This window comes from Mastomys coucha, unplaced genomic scaffold (genome assembly GCF_008632895.1).
Source record: "Mastomys coucha isolate ucsf_1 unplaced genomic scaffold, UCSF_Mcou_1 pScaffold9, whole genome shotgun sequence".
Taxonomy (NCBI): domain Eukaryota; kingdom Metazoa; phylum Chordata; class Mammalia; order Rodentia; family Muridae; genus Mastomys; species Mastomys coucha.
In genome coordinates, this window is record NW_022196915.1 from 43,623,594 (window position 1) to 43,646,531 (window position 22,938).

At 47.7% G+C, this 22,938-nt stretch overlaps 1 protein-coding gene across 1 annotated transcript; it reads right to left on the bottom strand.

The window, feature by feature from the left end:
- Positions 1-13,941: 13,941 nt before the first annotated feature.
- Gjb2 (gap junction protein beta 2) lies at positions 13,942-19,955 on the bottom strand. Its single transcript, XM_031362171.1, has 2 exons — positions 19,678-19,955; positions 13,942-16,102 (listed from the first exon to the last, which is right to left on the bottom strand). Exon 2 carries the CDS (start codon positions 16,078-16,080, stop codon positions 15,400-15,402), a length of 681 nt encoding a protein of 226 aa, XP_031218031.1. The 5' UTR covers positions 16,081-16,102; positions 19,678-19,955; the 3' UTR covers positions 13,942-15,399.
- Positions 19,956-22,938: the final 2,983 nt, after the last annotated feature.

A 22,938-nucleotide genomic window follows, 5' to 3' on the forward strand; every position in this document is an offset into this window, starting at 1 on the left:
GCAGGAGACTGACTTTCCTTGAAGTTTACGCCTCAGATACCGCCTTCACGCAAAGTGTGCGTGGCAAGGTTGGATACAAACTTGTGATCCTCCTATCTTGGCCTCCCCGACTGCTGGGATTGCAAGTGTGTGCCACCATGCCAACTGGAAAGGTAAGTTTTGAAACCTCTTTTTAAAATAGATGTTGGTCTTTTGTAAGGACAGACTAAACGCCTCCTGGGCTTGAGGGTGGTGCCACCCAGAACAGGGTAGAGGGTATTGAATCTTGCAGGTTGAATCCATCTCCCAGATGGAGAGGGTAGGGGGATTGTAGGGGTGGATGGTGGGTAGGGCAGGGAAGGACAGAAAGAGGGAGACAGGACATCGAGTGTTACTCAGTCTGGGTACTCTCTTGAACTAAGAGCACACAGGGAGGAGCCTCATCTGAGGCCAAGGTGTCATTGTATCCTGTATAAGGGGACAGGAGCACCTCCTTTCATGTTGGAGCTCGTGGATTTTACATTCTCTAATGCTTGACTAAGTGGGAGTGGAGCTAAAACACGTATCTTCTCTTGGACACCACCCAGGGTTTGTGCGATTTTCTCACTCTGTAGGTCGTCCACGTCATCCTCATCTCAGTGGGCTGGGCTCTGGCTGCCTCATCCAGCTTGTGCCCTCAGCTCATACGGACACCCCCTGGCTAGTCGGCGCTGGCCCAGGACCCTCAGGCCTGTGATTCCCCTGCCTCCAGCTCTTCCTCCCCTAGAGACTGCAAGGCTATCCTTCCCTGTCCAGAGACTCTTACGCTTCCTCCTTAGATGTGGGAGATGAGGCTCTCAAGCCTCCGACAAACCAGTCCTGACCTTGTTTTGGCACAAACTCAAAGAGAAGTCAGAAGCTTGCTGAATCACCCACACTGGCCCAGCACCCCAGCAATGCCTGTAATTAGAGCCTTTTTTTCACACCTTGAATCTTGAGGGCCCCACGTCTGAAATGAGGGGTGTCCCAGTGCCTGCTGCAAGTTTACGAGCAGTACACAGTCTCCCTTCCTCTGGAACTCAGGGGTGCTGCCTGCTCCTGGCTTCTGTGGAGGAGGAAGTAATGCCTGTGGATTAGTAAAAGATCATTTTCCTGCTGTTTGTCTTGGCCTCTGTACTTCAGAAATCAAGTGCTTGTACTCTTGACCCTGCAGTGGTGGCTGGTTTTTGAGTCCACTTCCTGTCTGATCGCTAGAACACTCCTTCTCTGAGGATCTTTAGTTGAAGTCACTGGCCTGCTAACAATTAATTAGTAATTAATATTATGATTAATTTTTGTTGCAGGGTTGGCAATGAAACCCAGAGCCTCGCACAGGCCAAGCAGGCACGGTACCATCAAACCATTTTCTTAAATTTTTGCTTTTTTATTTTTTTGTGTGACAGGGTCTCAAGTAACCCAGATTGACCTCAAACTTCCTGTGTGGCTAGAGTGGCTTTGAACCTCTGGCCCTCCTTTTCCCTCCCTTCTCCCTTCCATGGTGCTGAGATTACAGGTATGTACCACCAGACCTGACGCCCTGATGCTGTGGTGAACTCAAGGAATGCACATATCCAAGGTTGGATGCTAGCTGTTGAAATACTAGAGACATTTAAAATAATTTGCCAATTACAAAAAGCTTTCTAGGGCACACAGTCCAATTGAGTCATAAAAACAAAACACAAGAGACTTTGGTCTTTCAAATTCCAACTTGGTGGCTTGTTCTGTGTCTTCTCTGGGCAAGGCCTCTGGCTCTCCTGTGCTTGGCTGTAACTCAGGGAAGGCCACGCCCACTTTATTGGCATCCTAGAGATGCCAACATTGGCAAAGAGAAGGGACAATTAAATTCATTGAGGCCCGTGAGGTGTGTCAGCGACTCTGCCAACCACTTTCTTATCTTGGTATCATTTAAATTAGTTTGGTCACTTAAACGGCTGTGTAAACGTGGCTCTCTAGTATTAGAAGCTGTTTTGTATTATTATTAGTTGTGTTCCCTCAGGGAAAGTGAGCTGCACTGAGCTCCGTCTCTTCATCTGCAATCTGGTGCTAATACCTCCAGACTCAAATGGCTGTCACAGTACTTAGCTACGAAGGGAAGGGTTGAGGCAAAAGTCAGAGCAGTTCACAAATATTAGACGCACTTACTGATGCTCGTGATAAATTCTTCAAATTGTTGTGCGATAAAGATCGCAGGGTTTCTCAGACAGCTATCTTTCCCATCAGGGCTGTCTGTTCAAGTTAAAGACAGCTTGCTTACTGGAATGTTTCTGTAGCCTTTTATCCAATCCAGGATTTAAATATACCCTGGGATCAGATTGTAATGCCAATTAAAGACCAGAGAGGTGTCAGAGCCCAAACCCACGCTGTGCCAACCCCGGGGTTGGCATTCTGGATTCTGGGAAGGAGACCCTCTGGGAGTCTTTGTAGTTTTTGTTTTCTGTTTTGAGACAGAAGTTGCTTTGGGGAGTTTTATCTCAAGCATCCGAACGGTTGTGAAAGCAAGCAAGCAGTGCAGCTACTGTTCAGGTGGCCTCGATCTGCTGTGGAGAATTTCCATCGTGTGAAGGGAGTTCAGGCGACCCTGAATAGCCTTGGCACACCCCAGATGTGCTGCTGCACTGTAAGGTTTCCTGTCCCCCAAAGAGGAGGCATTTAAAGGAAGAGGAGGGACCCAAGGGAGGGTCACCTAGGCAACAGGGATCTGAGCACCTGCTAGGGAGGAAGCCTTACCGCCTTGAATGCTGGGAGACAACAGCCAGCCACTACCCTGCCCTAGAGCCTCACTCAGGAAAGCTGCATCAGGACCGTGAATCCTCCCCTCTAACTGTTCCCATTTCCACTGTCTCCAAGGGGGATCCCAAGTGGGCACATGGCCTTCATTCTAGTGCCTAAGCCCCACTCTGTGGACCCTGTCACCTGAGTTTGCCTGAAGTTGGTGTGAGGAAATGTAACATTTAATATTATGGGTCTGGGCCACACCAGTAAACTAGCAGGCTTTGTACTCGAAGCTGCCAATGCCTTTCAGTCACCTGACCTCAGTGGCCATTGATAAGTGACCTTGGTCCAAAACAATTGCTCCAGTGTTCTGTTCTGATGCTCCAGTGGATCTGCTTGTGTCAGAGCTGATGTTTCCAGGCTATTGCTGGGGCCAATGATACCATTAATTGTTATTTTTAGATTGCTGTTTGTTTGTTTGTTTGGTTGTTTTTTAGTTCTAGGCAGGGTCTCATTATATACCCCAGCATGGCTCAAAAATTTACTAATTTTTATTCTTTGTGTATAAGTGTCTTGTGTGCTACATGCACACATATGTGCCCTATGTGCATTCCTGGTGGTAGGAAGCTAGAAGAGGGGCTCAGCGTCTCTGGAACTGGAGTTACAGATAATTGTGAGTCACCATGTGGGTGCGAGGAACCCAACCTAGGTTGTAAGCACTAAGCCATCTCTCTGGCTTCCTAGGCTGGCTTTGAACTTGCAATCCACCAGCCTCCGGCTGCTGATATTGAACCTGTAGCACTGCCACATCTGGCTCTGTCCTTGTTTTGATCAGGGAACTGACAGGGATGGGGAGGTCTTGCTCAGCTGCTTCTGGTTCTCTGAGAAAGGATATAGCAGGGTTTCTGCTCATAGCTTCTGGCTCCATGAACAGGCTGGAAGGGGCAGGGACCTCTGTCCGATCTGTGTCCCAATCCCCTTTGAGAAGCCCTCAGTGGATGAAGCAATTTTGATGCTCCACACCTCACCTTGGAGGTGTGGAGAGCAGAGAAGGCTGAGAGAGCCAGGTGCCCTGTGCATAGAAGAATTCCCTGCTGCTTGGGAGGGAAAAACCTAAAAGTCCCATGTTTGGTGTCAATCTTTAAAAGCTCAGTAAAGATGTAGGTGGGGCTAAGAGCACAGAGCACAGCCAGGTAGGTGGAGAGATTGGACATACACAGCAAGGTCAGGACCCCGGTTCTTTTAGACTTCTGTTCACATCCACCGACTTTTGCCCCACGCCTCTCATGTTTTAAAGTTTTATTTCTCTTGTCATTGACAGAATAACTATACATGTTTATCAGCCATGTGTTGTTTCTTTACGTGTAAATACAGTGCAAAGATCAAATAAAGACCACCCGAAGCCCAGAGGTGATGGCTCATGCCTTTGATCACAGCACTCAGGAGGTAGAGGCAGGCAGATCTCTTTTGAGGTCAGCCTAGGCTACAAAGTGAGTTGCAGGACAGCCTTATCAGGGTCATAATGTCCTGTTGTTTTTACATTTTGAGGTCTTCTCACGTGGTTTTCACGATGGCTATACTACACAGTTCCAAGCAAAGCTGTGCAAGGGTCCCTCTGTGCCCACATCTCGGCACTTGCTATTCGGTCTTTTTGGTAAGCCATCCTAAGAGCTGCGAGCTGTGCTTCCCCGTGATTTTGCTTTGCGGTTCTGCTGGCTAGGGATGTCCATCGGCCTAACCAATGCTCTCCAGTCCTAGTTCCTAGGTGTAGCCTTCTGAGCCTCACCTTTGGATTCATTCTTGCTGCCTGAGCTCTGGCCACAAAATTCCCAAACACCATTCCTGGCCAGATTGCCCTCAGCACCTGCCTTTCGTTGGACTTTGCCTGTGAGCTGTGTCACTAATGCTTTAACTAATGATTGACAGGTATGGGGTATACACATCCAGTCCCTGTGACTGGACTAGCAGTTCCAAAATCTAAAAGTGTCCCTTTAGAGAGGCTGCCACCCACCCTAGCTGGCTCAGCCAGGCTCCCAAAGGCTCCCTTCCGTGGTCCCTTGCATCTCGCAAGAGTTACAAACATTCTGTACTGTCACAACGTTACTCTATGGGGTCCCCACACCTTTGCTGACTATAGAGAGTGCTCAGAGTTCAGTTTTCTTTCTTCTCTTTCCCAGCCCCTGGTACTCTCTGATTCCAGACATTGCCACCTCCCTTGTCTGTTCTTCTCCCCTTTTCCTTCAGTGATCATGTCCAGAGACGTCCATTGCATGACCCCAGATAGAAGCTCAGAGGACGCTGCCCACATGCATGTTTCTGGCCCTGATGTTTTTGTGCAGTGCTGGCAGTGGAACACGGGACATCTTGCATGCTGATCAAGGTCTCTGTCACTGAGCCATTCCCCTAGCCCCTAGCCCTGATCATATGTCATGAGTTACTGCCTAGCCTTTCTAATGCTTGCCTTATCTCCCCACTTCAAACGTATCTCATTTTCAACATACTTTAACTCAGTCTTACCTCTCAACACAGTCACCCCACTTACCCCATTTCTGGTTCCCACTGTTCTGGCATGTCTTCATGATCCCTCCGCCCTCCTATGTGGCCTAGGCTAGCTTCAAACTCACTATTCAGCTAAGAATAACCTTAAACTTGGTCCTCCTGTTTGTTTTTTTTTTTAATTAGATATTTTCTTTATTTACATGTCATATGATTTCTCCTTTCCCAGTTTCCCCTCCAAAAAAAAAAAAAACAAAAAAAACAAAAAAAAACCAACAAGAACAAACCCCTGTTGCCTCCCCCCTCCTCATGCTTGCCACCCCACCCTCTCCCACTTATTGGCCCTGGCATTCATTCCTCCTGTTTCTATGTGGGGAGTGCTGGGATGACAGATACACTTCACCATACCCTGTGACCTCCTGTTCAGGGGTCTGAGCTATCAATACTCAGCGCCCACCCCGGTCTCTTCCCTTCCTCCCTCCCCCAGCTCTGAAGCATGATTCAACTCTGCATGGCCGTTCTTTGCTCTACAAGTTTCCAGGCCTGAGTTCAAAGGGCTTCCTAACTATTTTAGAGCCTATTTGAGTTCATGTTTTTGTTTGCTTTTCTGTTAAGTCATCCTTAGATTCAATTAAGCTTTTTCCCAAACCTTCTGGGTTTTTCTACTCAGTTCTGTAAATAAATGCAATAATGTCATCTTATAACACTTTGAGCAGATATAAGTAACTCAGGGAATTCATCTGTACACTTGTCCTGTCTTCCTTGTTGAAAATAATTTATCTTAACTCTCCCATAGCATAGTCCTATAAGCATAGGTGTGCCCTGGCTCCCTCTCTCCGGACTCAGTGGTTCCCAACCTTTCTAACGCTTCTTTTAATGTGGTTCCTCATGTTGTGGTGACCACCTCCAACCATAAAATTATCTTATTGCTACTTCACAACTGTAATTTTGCTACTGTTATGAATCAGAAATATCTGATATGTGACTGCCAAAAGGTCATGACCCACAGGCTGCGAACTTCTGCTCCGACTGAACCCAGAGCCCTCCCTCCTCACCCCAGAATGAAGAATGAGCCGAGCCGAGAGGCAAAGCAAGGAGTAAGCAAGTGTTAGTAATAAAAGCTGGCCATTTCCTGCCTCCCCTGAAGACTTAGTTGATGGTGGGGCCTGGTGGCACAGGCCAGTATCCTTACTGTTCAGGAGGCTGAGGCAGGAAGACTGAATCTTCAAGGCCTACTTGGACTATGAGTTCAAGGCCAGCCTAAGCAGCTAGCAAGACTTTGTCTCAAAGTAAAACAAAAACAAAAACAAACAGACAGACAAACAAAACAGGCCTGGAGGTATATCTCAGTGGTTTGTTCCCAGAAAAGACAGGCAGAGGAAAGAAAAGATGGGAAAGGGAAGAGGATGGAAGGGAAGAGGATGGAAGGGAAGGGAGGGGAGGGGAGGGGAAGGTAGAGGAGGGGAAGGAAAGAAAAATGCAGCCACTTCCAGGAGTATTGGGAGTGTGTTTTTGGAAGACTTTAAAATTTTTCTTTTATTACATTTATTTATTTGTGTGTGCGTATTCAGACACATGTGTTGCAGCCCATGCATGGAGGTCAGAGGACACCTTGCAGGAGTTGGGGCCCAATGTATTAAGCTCAGGTAGTTAGTTTTAGTTGGTGGCAAGAGTCTTTGCAAGTGCTCATGTACTTGTGACTATAGAAGATGTGATGATTATTAAAACCTTTGTCTCTGAATTGGATAGAAAGGAAAATTCCTAAACAAGATCACTGACATAAATATGAATCTATGCAGGCTTCAGGAAATAAGCTGTCACAGGCTCAATCAACTGGGAGCCTAGAGAACTGGAGCTTTGATAGAGCCGCCTTGGGGCTAGACCCCCATCTTTATCAATATGATGTGAGAATAATATTTACAACATTCTACTTGGCATAGGCTTTCAAGAATGCTGTGCGTAGCTTTGAGAGGGGCAAAGGTCACCTCTGGCAGCCTCATGCGTGTGAGGCAGCATGGTTTTCTGGTATTTCTCCCTTCCAGAACTCGAGCAGACTACAACACGGTTGTTTTTCACCAGGCTGGCTAAGCTTCAGTACCTGTGCCAACTTGCTTCACTTGTCTAATGCTTGTGGTTAATTTCTATAGGCTTTGGAGTTTATTTTGGTGTAGCACAGCACTAATAAAGCAAGCCAGAGTCGTCTACAGTGTTGTGATGTCTGCATTCAGAGCACATCTCAATGAGTTGTGTCTTCCACTGTGGACCATCCACTGTCTATTGTGTGGACAAAAAGATTGTTTTCTCCTCATTAAGACACTGTGGCAAGAATATTTAAACAAACAGTCATCTTAACTGCTTTTTTTCTTTCTTTCTTTCTTTTTATTCCTTTGAGACAGGGTTTCTCTGTGTAGCCCTGGCTGTCCTAGAACTCCGTCAGTAGACCAGGCTGGTCTCGAACTCAGAGATACACCTGTCTTTGCCTCCCAAGTACTGGAATTAAAGGCATGTGCCACCACCACCACTCAGCTATCTTAACTGTTTTTAAGTGTGCAATTTATATTATTGCTGTGTGAAAAACTCCACCAGCCATCTTCAAAACGGTCTCATTCTCCAAGCTGAGCCAAATGGTACCAATTAATCAATATCAACCCCCCCTCATCTTTCCCTCTAATTCTTGACAACCGTCCTGTCTTTATATTGTCTTGGCCTCCCCTGGAACTACAGGATATTTGTACCTGTGTGTCTGGCCTGCTTAGCTTAGCATGACGACCTCAAGGTGTGGCCAGATCACATGAGTCAGAGTCCCCCTCCTGTTTAAGGCTGAAGGAGTCTCTATTCTGTGAATAGAGCATATTTTGCTGGTGGACATCTTGGTAGGTGTCTGTGATGTTCTGAAAGAGGCTTACCAATCTGTTCAATTGAGATTGCTTTTTCCTTTTGAAAAAGGTTTGGTAGGTGGGAAAAATGTTTTCTTGAACTATTATGATTCAGAAGTTTTCTCAACTCATTTTTTTTGAGGTTTTGAGGAATAAATGTCACATTTGTGAAAAGCCTGAAATTGTTTGGATGGTGGGTGGCCTCTATCCTTAAGAATATAAAGGAGCCTGGGTGTATCTCAGGGGCAGACTACTTTCATGGTATGCGTGAGGCCCTGAGTTCCATTCCCTACCACAAACAGAGAAACACATGGCAGAAAACAGGGAATTCTGATGTCCCACCTTGATGTTACCTAATGACATCAGAGTAAGGAATGTCCCTGCACAGAAGAGTGTTGAGAAAGAAGTCACCTGATTTCATTGCAGTTATGATATAATGGTAGGCTTTTAAAACCAAAGCCAGGCTAAGAGCCAACGATCGAAACTATGTAAGGCAAAGTACAGCTGCAAGGCCACACAAAGTGGCTAGGACTGTCTTTGCCCCATTTGTAAGAACTTCAAGCTCCCCTTTCCCTCTCCCTCCCTCCCTTCCTTCTTCCCTTCTCCCCTCCCTCCCTCTCCCCCCTCATATGTGTGTGCATACACACACACACACACACACACACACACACACACGCACACACACACACACACACACAAATAATTTAGGGTGGCAATGTTCAGGCTGAAGAATGTCTTGATGCTCAAGGGAATTGCAGAGGCGACACCCTGCAATTACCCACGATGGACTGCAGGTGGCAGCAGAGAGAGAGGCATGCTACCTGATGGCAGGTTCTACAGGTGGGTAAGGGTCTCCAAGAAACCCTTCAGCCAGTTATAAATGAGAACAACTAGTGAAAGGAGCCCTTGGCAAGTTATTGAGCGTCTCACAGAAACAAACAAACAAAAAAGACCAAACTAACCACGGGTCTCAGGTCTTCCCTGAAAGTTAGTGGGTCTTTCATGATTTAGCTTTTATGAAGTTGTTCTTGAGGGCCCACAACCAAAACCCAAACCGTGCGACATTCCGCCTGAACTGTTGTAGGCTTTAGTACTTCTGTCGCCGAGCTCTGCTGCACACAGTACATTAGCCACTTCTCCCACATCTTCCACCAACATGGTGCCTTCCACACCCATCTTTGTCTTTGTTTGTCTTTGAGATCACAGAAGGATCTCAATAAACGGCCCTTTTTAAATGCCTCATGAGATGATTACAGCTTGACTACAGGTTTTTTTTTTTCAAATTGCTTGATAAAATGTCATAATCTCTTCATATCAACACAGAAGCCTGAAAACTAGATGTCACTAAGTTCATTTATCCTTAAAAGTCCAAACTCAAACCTTGCAGGTAAGTGAACCCATACAGCCCTGGGAGAGAGTCTTTAACACTTTTTATTGGCTTAAGTGACCACGAAAAGTCATGCTTATTAAACTGATAGATGCTCTGCAATCTAAAGGAATTGCTAATAAACAGAAGACAGGGTTCCAGGCCTGGAAGGACAGGGGAATGGACAGGCTAGAAAAGCTTTACACGTGGGAAACGTATTTTGTTAGGAAAGGGGAGGGTAGTTTTTGTGAAAACTGGGTAACAGTGTAACCGTCCCTTAGCAAGGAGATGGTTATTATGGGGAACAAGTATTTAAATATATGAATCTAGGAGGAGTTCCAAGGCATATCACTAAGTAGGAACTGTCATAGAAAAAGTGACATTAGAAATGGAAGCAAAGGACAGTAATATGGCTCATCTGGTAAAAGTACTTGCATCCAAGACTAAAGATCTGAGTTCAATCCCCGGTACCTACATGGTGGAGAACTGACTTCTCCAAGTTGCCCTCTGACCTCTGCATACATCGTAGTCCTTATACACAGCGCAAATAAATAAATAATGAATAAATGTGAGAAGATGCAGAAATGTGAGCAAAGCCCATTGTGACTCTTTGTTATAGACGCATGTGTAGACATACAGGTGGTCCTTGACTAATACAGGCTTATATCCTAAAATCTCATTGCAAGTTGAAGTTATTCTGAAGTAAAAATTCAATTGATCACCAGGCAGTGGTGGCGCACAACTTTGATCCTAGCACTTAGGAGGCAGAGGCAGGCAAATCTCTAAGGTCAAGGCCAGCCTGGTCTACAGAGTGAGTTCCAGGGCAGCCAGGGCTAAACAGAGAAACCCTGTATTGAAAAACCAAAACAGAACAAAGCAAAAAGAAAATTCAGTTAATCCACTCCCTTTACTGAGCATTTTAGCTCAGTTTTACAACACACTGCAGAGTGCTGCAATTTCCCCTCATGATCTCCAGGCTGATTAGGAGCTCCAGTCACTACTACTCTGGAAAAAGAGAGGATCAAACAAATAGTGCCCTAGCCCAGGAAAAGGTCCGAACTTGAATTCAGAGCATGCACTCTGGCACCATTGACAAGTAAGGCATTCCCAAACTGAACCATTGTTGTTAGGGCTGTGTATACACGACGGTATGGGAAGGGAATGGAGGGATTCATGGAGAGATATGGATAACTGAGATTTCTGTGTGAGAGATGAAATGAGGCTGAATTCCACTCCTGACTGCATACACCTCTGAGTGATTTAGTTAGAAATAAAAACGTCTCTATATTAGCATTTACACAGGAGCCGCCTTTTCATTTAAAAGTGACTGAAGGAGATGATGCTGTTAGAAGATTGAAATTAGACAGCAGCAGCAGCATCATGTCTAGAAGAGCATCCCTGGGGTAGGGTTCTGCCGCAGCACCGCACTGAGCACAAGGCTCCTCGAGGCTTGTCACCTCCCTTCAGCAGGTCACCAGGGCACCAGGAGGCTTTGGGGAGGGAACTCCTGGCCACGATCTCAGCTTGAGGGCTGGAGTTGTGTTTCAGTCATCCCCCCGGGGGAGCTTAAACCAGCTAGTATTTACTAGGGTAGTATACAGCAACCGCTTAATGTTGAAGGGGTGGAGGGTCAGCCTGAGAGTGAAGGCTGGCCTGAGCTTGGCTCTATCCTCCGGTATCTGCAGAGTGCCCACGTAGAGAACAGATCTGCTTTTGATTTTCCAAGTGCGAGCAGAGCAAGACTGGGCACAGAGCAGGGTGGCAAGGAGGCAGCTGTGGGCACAGCAAGAAGGCACTCAGGGGCATAAACCCTCCTGGTGGCCACTTGGCCTCATGGTGGTCAGGCCACCTCCAGTTTTGGCCTCATCACCTCCTTATGTGCGCCTGCTACCTGGAACCCATTCCTAGCCTTTCGTCTCACTTCCCCGAGGCAGGTGGTTCCGTTACTTGTTTCCTTTAGGTTTCCTCTAAGAGTGACCAGCCCACACCAACCTGTGCGGGCACCATGCCCTGGTGCCCGACTGTCCCTGCTCTCTCTTTTTGCTGTGGCATTGGCCTGCCCCAGAGACAACCTATTGGGATTTGTCGACATGCAGCCTCCTTCAACATGAAGGCTCAAGTTCTATTTATTAGCTCCAGTCCCGGGGACTCAGCGTGTCTGGTGCTTAGCTGGTGCTCAGTAGATAGCAGCCGATGAAAAAAATCAGGAGGGATGTGCAGGAACAGACCTGGAAATCTTTCCGGGGCGCAGTTGCACCATGGACTCCAGCAGCGTTGCAACAGAGATGTAGGTTGCGGGCCCCTGGAGTGAGTCTTCATTGTGAGAGGAGTAATTCCACAAGGCCTATCAACATAACCTCCGAGAAGCTGAACCATTCTTGCTGACCTTCGATCTTGACAGTTACCAGATTTGTGCCTCCTTCATGATCCCTCCACTACCCCTCCACAGGTGATGACTGGATGGTTTTTAAGTTGCAATGAGAATGACGGGAAGCAGGAGATATTCCTACTCACGACGTCTTCCACCGTGTCACTCAAGGTCTATTGAGTGGAAAAGAGAGGACATTATTCATGGTAATATCATTCTACTGTCTCAGGTAATCGCCCCTATTGATTTTTTCCAGGGGTGGGAAGTATTCAGGAAGCCCACTGTAAGGTGAAGAGCCTAGGCTAGGATAAGCAGGGAGCTCCCTTCTACCCACTGCCGTCCACTCAGCATTTGCAAGCTGCTTCCTTGTGAGTCACCTAGTTAGGACAGGGGCTCCTGAGACAGCTTAGGCCCAGGGAAACCAATAGAACACTCTGTTGTTCCACTTGGACTAGCAGTGGCCTGTCTCTCCACAGGTAGCACCACGTTTCCTCTGTCAGTGAATGCCACCCATGTTGGGGGGCATCACCTGTAACCTTCAGAGTTCACTCACACCAAGGCTTCTTCTCTTCGCAGACAGATTGCCCACTGCTAGTTGAGGATGATCACATTCCAGAGGTCAAGCTTTAATTTTCAAGCTTGTGGCCAGCCCTCTCCGCCGGTCCTATGAAGTGGTTGTTGGTGGTTTGTAATTATTTTGGCCCTGTTCTTTAATACCTTAAGAGTGATAATCTTCATAATGTGTAGGAGTGGAACTAGCCATTTAAAAAGCTGTGCATTCTCTTAACAGGGTATGTCCAGGGCACCCTGGCAGGTGGGAGAGACTATTCACCTGTTCTACTATCTGAGTAGATGTGGGCTGGGTTTTATACCTTTCAAGCTATGCTGTATGGTCCTCCATAAAAAAAAAAAAAAATAGTATCATTGATGTTTAAAAAGCTTTGACAGCCTCAATGTGAAGCTTGTACCTTAAGGGATGAAAGTGTTGGTGCCATCCAGGAGAGAGCGGCGTATAGGCAGTCACTTACCTGGGACAGGCTTGCCTGACGGGGTATGTCCCATGGGAATAGACATTGAGGAAACATAAAGAACAAGGGCCACATGCTTCTAGACGCACAAAAAAATCTTGGAACGTTCCGCAGAAGATGGTTCTCCAGATGTAGTCTTCACAGTAGAAGATGTTTTAATTTTTAAATATAAAGAGTATTATTTATTTATAGATTTATTTATTTATCTTATGCATATGAGTACACACTGTAGCTGTACAGATAGTTATGTGCTTTCATCTGGCTCTTGTGAATTGACTTTAGGACCTCTGCTCACTCTGGTCAGCCCCTCTTGCTCTGGTCAACCCCACTTGCTCTGGTCAGTCCCACTCACTCCAGTAGACCCCGCTTGCTCCTGCCCAAAGATTTATTTATTATTATAAATGAGTACACTATAGCTGTCTTCAGATGCCCCAGAAGAGGGTATCAGATCTCATTATGGATGGTTGTGAGCCACCATGTGGTTGCTAGGACTTGAACTCAAGACCTTCGGAAGAGCAGTCAGTGCTCTTACCCACTGAGACATCTCACCAGCCCGTATTATTTATTTTTCTGTGATAATGGTGTTCCACTATGGGGACTCATACATGGAGACAGGCGCTTTAGCGCTGGTTCCACACTGAGCCTAAGGACCTTGTAAAACTGTGAGTTCCCCTGGTTTGTCTAGAAACTGGACTGATCCTGTTCAGTTTAGCATCCTCATGTTGTGCTCTGGCTCTCAGACCTTACCACCCTTAGGCTGGGGTTCACTGAACCTCTTAGAGTGCATGGATTTGGGAAGCAGTGTTCTGTCCCCTTTCTCTTTATTGAGCTTTCTAGCCACAGGGTATATTTTGTAACTGGAGTAGAACCCAAGAACATGTTATAACATGTGAACATACTTCTGGGATGCTTTAAGATATAAACTATGAAATATATGTATATACAAATTAGTATAGTTGGGCATGGTGGTGTGTACCTTTAATCTCAGTCCTTGGGAGGCAGGGGCAGGCAGATTTCTGACAGTTCTGGGTCAGCCTGGTGACAGGGTGAAGCCCCGTCTCAAAGACGAAAAAACAAAGCACAGCCAGAAAAACTTACTTTTGATCAAGTTAAAGTTTGGTATTCTATTAAAAACCTTATTTAATTTTAAAGTATACAAAATAATCATATTTTAATAAATGACATTTAGGAGTTTACAAAAATGATATCAGTGGCAAGCACGAAACCACAACTCTTATTTATTGTTACAAAATGGCTTCCCAGTGACATTCTTGGCAGGAAGAAGTGTCCCCTGTTGGTTTTGTTGACTGTCATCTTGTGGGAAACACACTAGGCATAATGGTGATGCTAAGGTTCAACTTGCCCTAGAAAAGTTACATATTGACCTAAGCTAGTTTCTTCTATTTTTTCCAAATATCCACATTTCTGTTTCCAGTTAAGAAGGCAATGCTGAAGAGGGAGGCAAACAGATTTTCAAAGTAGAAAAACTTAGTTTTAATCAACAGGATTTAAGAGTCTAGAAGTTTCATTGGTTCTTTGGAAACCACCCCATTTGGTTTCTGCACCATTAAATTGTACTACGGCAGGGACATTCCTAAGCAAACTCCTGAAGTCGATGTCTTCTGATGCTCACTGCCATATCCCACAGCTACAGAGTAGACAAACAGGTGGGGGTGGGGCTGAGTTAGGCTCATGGCAGGTGGCAGTTGTTGGCACATCCTATCTGTCTCTTAGACAAAATTACAGTTGAATTTTCTAATCGAGGCCTCTTCTTGTCGGAAGCCAGCCTGAGAAGCTTCCAGTTTGTCTCATTTGAGACAGGCTGGAGCGTTGTAGCCCTGTGCCCAGCACACCAGTGATGAGTACAGTAGGTGGGCTCTCAGCCACACTGCAAGTTACCCAGAGCCCAAAGGCCAACGTTTTAAAGACCTTGTGAGATCTGGTTACATACCATGCTCACTTCACAAACTCAACCTCTGAACTAGGAAGAATGTATAATGCTTTCCAGATCATTTTAGGAACAAAAGAACCTATCTTATTTTAAGGTTTTCATTTAAAAAGAATAAAAAAGAGTACACAGAGCTTGAAGCATTTAATAGCTTTTGTCCATTGTTGCAGACTTAAACTACCAAAGCAAATAACAGTATGGAGACTCTTTACCTTTAACTAGGGGCAACTTGGGGAAGGGTACCCTGAGGGAGGAACTTCCTCAGGACTGGGCTCCTCTCTCCTGTCCTCAGAGGAAGAGAAACAATGTGAGATCCCTTTGTTCAAACTGTGAATGTATCCTACAAGCTACCAGCACGGGGTCTCAGTGGAACTAACTTTAGAACCCATTAATACAGGCATAGAATTGGGCCTTTGTTTGGCAGCTTTGGGGGAAGGGAGGCCCACGGAGGCTTCTGGAGTTTCATGGGAGGCCTACAGGGACTTCAAATGGTGGCATTTAAGATGAGAATGTCCGTCTTGGGAAATGCTGGTGGCTGAGCTTTGACGACTAAGCGTGGGTTGCCTCATCCTCTCCCTCCATCTTTGCTCTAGCATCCGGGCGATGCCTTAGACTGGTCTTTTGGACCTTCTTGAGCAATACCTAATGAACAAATAGCACAGCTCTGTGATATTTAGCAGGATGCAAATTCCAGACACAGAAATCATGAACACGGTGAAGACAGTCTTTTCTGTGGGCCTGGAAATGAAGCAGTCCACTGTATTGGGGCAAGGCCAAGCGTTGCACTTCACCAGACGCTGCATGAAGAAGCCATTGTACATGATGTAAAAGACGTACATGAAGACGGCTTCAAAGATGACCCGGAAGAAGATGCTGGTGGTGTAGGTCCACCACAGGGACCCTTCGATGGGGACCTTCTGGTTTTTGATCTCTTCTATGTCCTTAAACTCGTTCTTTATCTCTCCCTTCATGAACTTCCGCTTCTTTTCGTGTCTCCGGTAGGCCACGTGCATAGCTACCAGGAGGGCTGGCGTGGACACCATGATCAGCTGCAGAGCCCAGAGACGGATGTGAGAGATGGGGAAGTGGTGGTCGTAGCACACGTTCTTGCAGCCTGGCTGGAGAGTGTTGCAGACAAAGTCGGCCTGCTCATCTCCCCACACCTCCTTCGCGGCCACCACGAGGATCATGATGCGGAAGATGAAGAGGACCGTGAGCCAGATTTTCCCAATGCTGGTGGAGTGTTTGTTGACACCCCCGAGGATGCTCTGGAGCGTGCCCCAATCCATCTTGTCCTCTGGGTGGTTGGCACTAGAGAAGACAAATAAACATAAAGCAGGAATCATTGGTTTGGCCAGAAAGTGGGTCCTATCTCTGATTCTGGGTATGTATCCTTCATTGCCTTCCCAGACAAACACCAAAGTACACACAGCCTCCTCTGGAATTTGGATAGGTGACAACACAATTTACTTTGTCACAGGATTAAGTGTGTAGCTCCCAAACCATTTCCAACATATTTCTGTGTGCATATTTCTAATACAGTTCTCAAAAAAAAAGTTGGTTTTTTTTTGTTTGTTTGTTTTTTTTTTTTTTTACCTGAATTAATCCACCTAGTCTCTAGCACATAATAAAGATGTGGGTATGGGGTGCACCAAAGCAATGTACTTGTTACTATAAAGGTAAAACCAAGTTCTGGCTAAGCTCCCCCCACCCCATATGTTCGAATTTCCATACAGGTCACTCCGTGGGCTGTGTCAGTAGCAGCAAGCTTTGTAGTGTATCACAGGAACAGAAAGTAGCTTGGGTCAGCCTCACCTTAGAGGCATGGCTGCCCAATTCATATGGCAGAATTTGTGAAATCCCACAGGACCCCGTGTTGTTTTCCGGCAGTCTCTTGGCTGAAGCCACTTCTTTAAAATATTTTAATATTTATGGGCTTGGGAGGCAAGAGCGCTATGTCATTACTAATGGTTTGTATTTACATTTGAGATTCCTCAACTTAACCTTTCACTACAAGCCTTGCTTCCACCTTCTGTGTGAGAGGAACAGGGCATCAAAACAAAACAAAACAAAACAAACAAACAAGGGACAAAACCAGACAAACAAACAACACCAACACAAACAACAACAGCACTAAAAACGAGTCTCTGCACTTAGGTCTTTCCGTGCAGGCTGGAAGTTCCCCGATCTGGTTGGGACTGTTTGGTTAACTCTGTTCTGATAATGTGTCGCAAATGAGTGTGGCACTGTGGACTATATTTTTTTTTTTCTTTTTTAACCTTGAAGTGATTCTAAAATAAATATATGATGGGAAATGACGGAAAATTAGCTCAGCAGTTCACCAGTTGCTGGTCCAAGGAGCCACCTGATGGGGGTTTCGCCTTGGGTGGCACCACAGTGTATAGTGCCTGGGTGACACAGTGTATATTGTCTGTGTCCTGGATGAGCTTCTATTTCATCCCAGGGCAGGAACCTTCCTCACTGATTCATAGCTACACCTCATCTGTCACAATCAACCCCTCTTTTGATAAGTCCCATCCTTCCTCCTGGCTGTCCTGACTCACTTGCTTCCACTCCTTCTGAGCTGTAATGAATCTTCTCGCTCTTTCCTAAAAGCATCCTGCCCGCCTGTTTAGCAAGTTACATCCTGTTTTGCAGTGGACTCAAAGCAGGCACAGAGAGAAGTCTCTCCTTGCCCATAGTGGCTGTGGCAGAGCACCAAGGGGACCCCTTTTGGTGGAACCCACTCAACTCTGCCTTGGTCAGAGGAGATAGGGCCAGGGGCATGGAAATTAAGGGAGGCTGACATACACTGATGGAACATCAAGCCCTACCCAACCTGGAAAACAGACACACGGCAGGGAGAAACAGTGGCTGGGCAGGTTCAGCCCTGACCCATTTATACCTAACCGGTCAGGGGCCCTTAGGGAAGCTGGCTGTCCTTTGAATGGTCTCTCAGCTCCATGTGGTCTGCCCCCAACAGCAGAAGGATTGAAAAGCAACAGTGTTCCAAGTTTAACAAAACAATCTGATTGGAATTAGACCTTCTGTTCTTCCTGCCCCTTCTGCTGAGTGGAGATCAGGACATTGAAAAAAACATCCACACACCTGACCCAAAATCCAGAGCTGGAGGATCCCTGGAGCATGTACCTCTGCTTGCCTATAGCATCCACAGACTAGCCCAATTATTATCAACACAGCACTTGTTTATAAAATTACTTTAAAGTGTTTGTTGAATTTGAGTTTGCTGTGTTACCCAGGTTGGCTTCTAAATCCATGCAGCTGGGGTGAGCCCAACATGGGGGTCGGGTATACATCTATAATAGCAGAACTCTGGAGGCTGAGGCAGGAGGAGTGTGCTAACGTGAGGAGAACCTTTCTGCAGAGCAAGACCCTGGCTCAAGAAGCAAACACTGAAAGAGACGAAACCAAAACCGAACATAACAAAAAACAAAACAAAAAAAAACAAAAAAAAAACAAAAAACGGGAAAGGGGTGGCCGGACTGAACAAACGAGGCCAAGAAGAAGAAGAAGAAGAAAACCTCCAAAAGAAAACCAAGTAGCTGGGTCATAGCTGTGGCCCCGGCATATCTGATTGCAGCTGCAGGTCTTAAACAGCCTTTCTAAGCAGAGGGAGAGGTTAAAATGTGACCTCACAAAGAGGTTAGGAATACTAAGCCAGCAGTTGAAATCGGCAACCTTCACCTGTGGTGTAGCAGGTAATTTCCAGGTGGCCCTAGGACTAGGGGGTTACATGCAGGTCCCTTCCTGGCCTGGGTCACCTGCGGATTACCTCGAACCCCGTGAATCCTTAGCTCCCGAAAAGAAGTGCGCTTCTCCTTGTTTTATAGCATATACAGCATATATGGTCCTACTTCGGGGAGCTGGTGGACCGCCTCCAGATGCCGACCCCACCGCACCCTCCACCCTTCCTACAATTGACTGGCTTAGCTCATAGTTCCCAAAAGACTCCGGGATCAGGGGAGCCAGGAGTGTGCCAGGCTTCTCAGGACAGTCCCGTGGAGCTGAGCAATGGGTCCCATTTAGATCTATGCTCCCTTCCAGTGTGGCAGCACCGAGGGGCTGATGCAATTGTCCTAAGCGACAAGTCTCTCAGCAGCACACCATCTGTGAAATCTGTGAACCTGTGTCTGGAAGCTTCCCTTCCAGCTGCAGCGTCCTGCCTGCACGCAAATCCTTTTCTTTCTTCCTTCCTTCCTTCCTTTCTTTTTTTAAAAAAGCATTTAAGGAAAGAGAAAAAGCAATCAAAATCTCCACCCGAGTGCAGGCTGGGGTTCCCCAGCTCGCGGGAGCGGCTACGGACGCGCGTTTTGGGCGGTCGCCCACGTCACCCCAGTAGCTTTAGGAGGTAAAGGTCGGTGTCTTCCCACGGAGGCCTCCTGCTTAACAAATGAAACTGAGTTTTCCTGCTAAGCTTTCGGTTAGTTAAAAACTTTCAATGGCGGCAGGCAACGCAGCCAGGCCTCGGGAAAATTCTAGCAAAGGGACCCTGGCGACACGTCGCAGTGGCGCGCGGGACAGCCTGGCCACCGCACCCCTCCCTACCCCGCACCGTGCGGGACCTCCCGGCTCAGGCTGTGCGCGGCGGCGAGAGCAGTGGGCTCTAACCCCTAGCCCAGCCAGACGCCTCCAGCCGCAGAAACGCGGTCGCCGCTCGAGTCCCTGTGCACGGACCGCGGTGGTCCGTGGGGACCGCGCAGCGCGTTCCGACCTCGGTTTCCCAGGACCGCGGCGGCCAGCACCCCTCCTCGCACCACACGCGTCCCTACTTGGCTGAGTCTCGCGCCCCAGCCGCCGTGGCGGCGTCGCGATCAGGGGCGGGCTACCCCAGTGTGACTCGGTGGCGCGCGGATTGGCGGTCGCACCTGTGTCGCGAGGAGCGTGCAGCGCCGGGTGGCGGGAAGCGGCGAGGAGCTGTCCCCCGTAAGGAGCTGGTCTGGAGTGGGTCCCGGGTTGGTCCGAAGTGGGTATCGGGCCGCTCCTGGGTTGGTCCGAAGTGGGTCGCCGGCTGATCCCGAGCTGGTCGCCCTGGGTCCCGGTGGAGGCTGCGCTCAGTGGGCGGGAGCGCCGCCGACTGGCTGCGAGTTGGGAGAGCGGAGCGCGCTGCGCGCTGCGATCTTGGACACCTGTCGGCCGCGGCGGCTCCTTTTAACCGAACCCCTCACCCCGCCTCTCTCACCCTGGAGCGATTGAGAAAGTCGGAGGAGGCGGCTCCCAGGAGCCCGCCACCCCCAGCGCCGCGGGCGGGGCTCTCCGGCCACCCAGAGCCATGAGGGCCCGAGAGCCGTGTGCTCTCCTGGAGCCTAGGTCACTCCCCCACCCCTCGGCCCCACCCTATCCCCAGCTCTTTTGCTCTCCCAGTGTCCTGTCCCGAGGAAGCGCAGCCTGAACGGAGCTGGTAGAGCTTGGGTCTTCCTCCACCCAGGATGCAGGTCGCAAAGCTCCAATTCCCAGCGCCTGGCTTTTGGGGGAGTGGGTGATGTGAAAGAGTGTTGATGTCGCTATTACTACTGTCACTAGTGGAAAGCGTGCTGTTGCATTCGAAGCTTCGCTGTAGTAATGGTACATTATATACATTACTACATGTACCGCTGGTACATTACTACAGCGGTAATAATGGTACATATATAATGTACTAACCTACTACAGCAGATAAACGGACGCTCCAGTTTTGTGTAGGCCTACAGCTTCCAGGAGCACACAGGAGGCTCCTCTTCCATAGGGGACCCGTGGCACAGTGAGGCATCTAGAATTCCGAGTGTAAGGCGGACTAACAGAGGGCGCCGCCAGGGCTGGCCAAATTCTGGCTTCTGTTTCCCTGAATTCCCGATTTAATTCGATCACTTTGAACAGAGTGCCAGTGGCTAGGACAGGAGGAGATGTAGAGGTGAGTCTCCAGGGCTGGCCTGGAAGTGGACTTGTCAGTCTCTGGAGGGTTCTCTGCCTGAGCCCAGCTCTCTGTGTGCTCTTTTCCACAACTGAGAACGTTGCAAGAAAGGGGCGCCCAGATTCTGCTGGGGCGGAGGGTGAAGAAGGGGGAAAAGAGCAGAAGAGGCTAGGCAAGCCCATCCGTCTTGGAGTCCAGGCTGCTGGGAAGACCCTGGGCAGCCTGCATCTACCACTCAGTTCTCTCTTCTCCAAGCTGGACGTGGGCTATGAGGGCCCGGTGTTCACATTGCTTGGCTGTCTGGATAGTGTTGAGAGGCGAGTGACATTAAGTGGGCATTTCACAAGAACGAGCTACGCGTGGGATTACCTAGGCCAGCTAGCTTCACCTGACTCAGTTCCTTGTAACCAGAGTCCTAGAGTGGCCAGGTTTGGGATGCAAATGGCACATCCTCACAAAGTTTCTTCAGATCAGGTTTACACGAAGTGAAGAGACAGTGATTCATTCTGACAAGGCCCATCTGGTCTAAGGAATGGCCTTCAATGAAAAGGAAACTGAAGGGTACGAGCTTTTCCTGCAAAGCTGGCTCGTTGCCACGGGCAGACCTGACTGCTCTTGCTTGGGCAGAGGAAGGTTTTGCATGGACGCTACTACCCCCACCTCCTTTCTAACTGTAAGTCTTAATCTAAGAGGGAGTGTCTCTAAGGAAGAGAGCCTCAGATCCTTCAGAGAGAGAGAAAGAGGCTGAATCAGCTTGTGAGGAATAACTGGCCAAGCCAGATGGGGCGGAACAACTCCTTTGGCCTGAGCACATCTAGAGATGAATCGAAGAGGTGATGAGACGGTGGCAGCCGGCAGGGGTGGAAGGATGTTGGCACCTTTAGCTTCTCATGGGTCATACAGTTTTCAGTCAACTGGAGCTCCTGTTCAGTGAGAATGAAAGAAGCTTCTAGAATTATTTTAGGAAGCTGGCCGGTAAAAGATAGGTTGGAGATCAGAACTGACTCACTTTCCCCATTGAACAATTTCTCCTGAGGTTTAGTGCCCAGGTTATGATTACAGGTTCAGCGTCTAGTTCACTAACTTGATTCTACAGATTTGCATAATGGCTGTGTGTTGGCTGATGGTCACAGCTGCTGGGAATATTAGGGTTTATAGTTCATCTCCTCATCTGTTCCAGCCATTCCTTGTTTCTTTATGTTATGTTTTCTTCCCAACTAGACCAGAGGCTCCTCTAGGGCAAAGAATGCTAAATTTATTTTTGTATGTGCATACTCCAAAGGGGGAGAGGGGAGAGGGGAGGGGAGGAGAGGGGAGGAGAGGAGGAGAAGCTAGAAAAGAGTTGAGCATGGTTTGGTGGAGATTCTCTTCAATTGAGGCTAAGCGTGCATCTAATTAGAAGATCAAAAGAAAGAATTCCTGTACCCCTTGTTGCGAGTTACCTTGGTAAAGTAAGCATTGGAGCTAAACCATATACTCTTCTCCTCCCAGCTCCTCATGGCTTCCTGTCTCAACAGGAAGCTCTTGGGCCCATGAGAAGCTCAGCTCGAGCAATACAGTTGGAAGGGAACAGGAACTCATGGACCTGCAGCAGACCCGCTTACCTTTGTCCCAGTTGTGTGTAGAAACCAACCAGATAGAGGATAGCTTTTGATTTGGCTTTAAGCAGAATCCCACGGCACCTTCTAGGTTGGCCGTGAATGAAGGGAACAGCAAGGCCAGACACGGTGAGGGGTGAGCAGGGGCCTATGAAACAGCTATTGATGATTAACCAGCGAGGATCTCTGACCACTGCACTTTGTCGTGTCCACGTGTCTAGACAGGCGAGGGCTGCTTTGTTCTGGTCAATACTGAGAACAGTAACCCTCGTCCTTACTGCTCAGCTGAACTATCCTGATGACACTGAAAGTGCTTATGAGGTGAAACAGCTAATGTTTAGGTATCTTGGTAGCTTAATTCTATAGCTGTTTTTTTTAATGTATATATATGTATATATATATATGTGTGTGTGTGTACACATACACACACATACACACACACACACACACACACACACACACATATACACATAATTATACAACTTGCCATTTTGATGGATGATTGCTTGCTGGCTTCCTTCTGGGGCCATCTCTTGAATCCTGGGAAGGTTGCTCTGAACGCACATAAAAAACGTCTCACATTTCTGACTCATAAATCAAATGTAGGTGATGGCAGAGACTGTTTCAGAACAAGAAAAGGC

Excerpts from the sequence above, each read along its gene's own strand:
- Gjb2 (XM_031362171.1), bottom strand. The coding sequence starts at position 16,080 with ATGGATTGGGGCACGCTCCAGAGCATCCTCGGGGGTGTCAACAAACAC.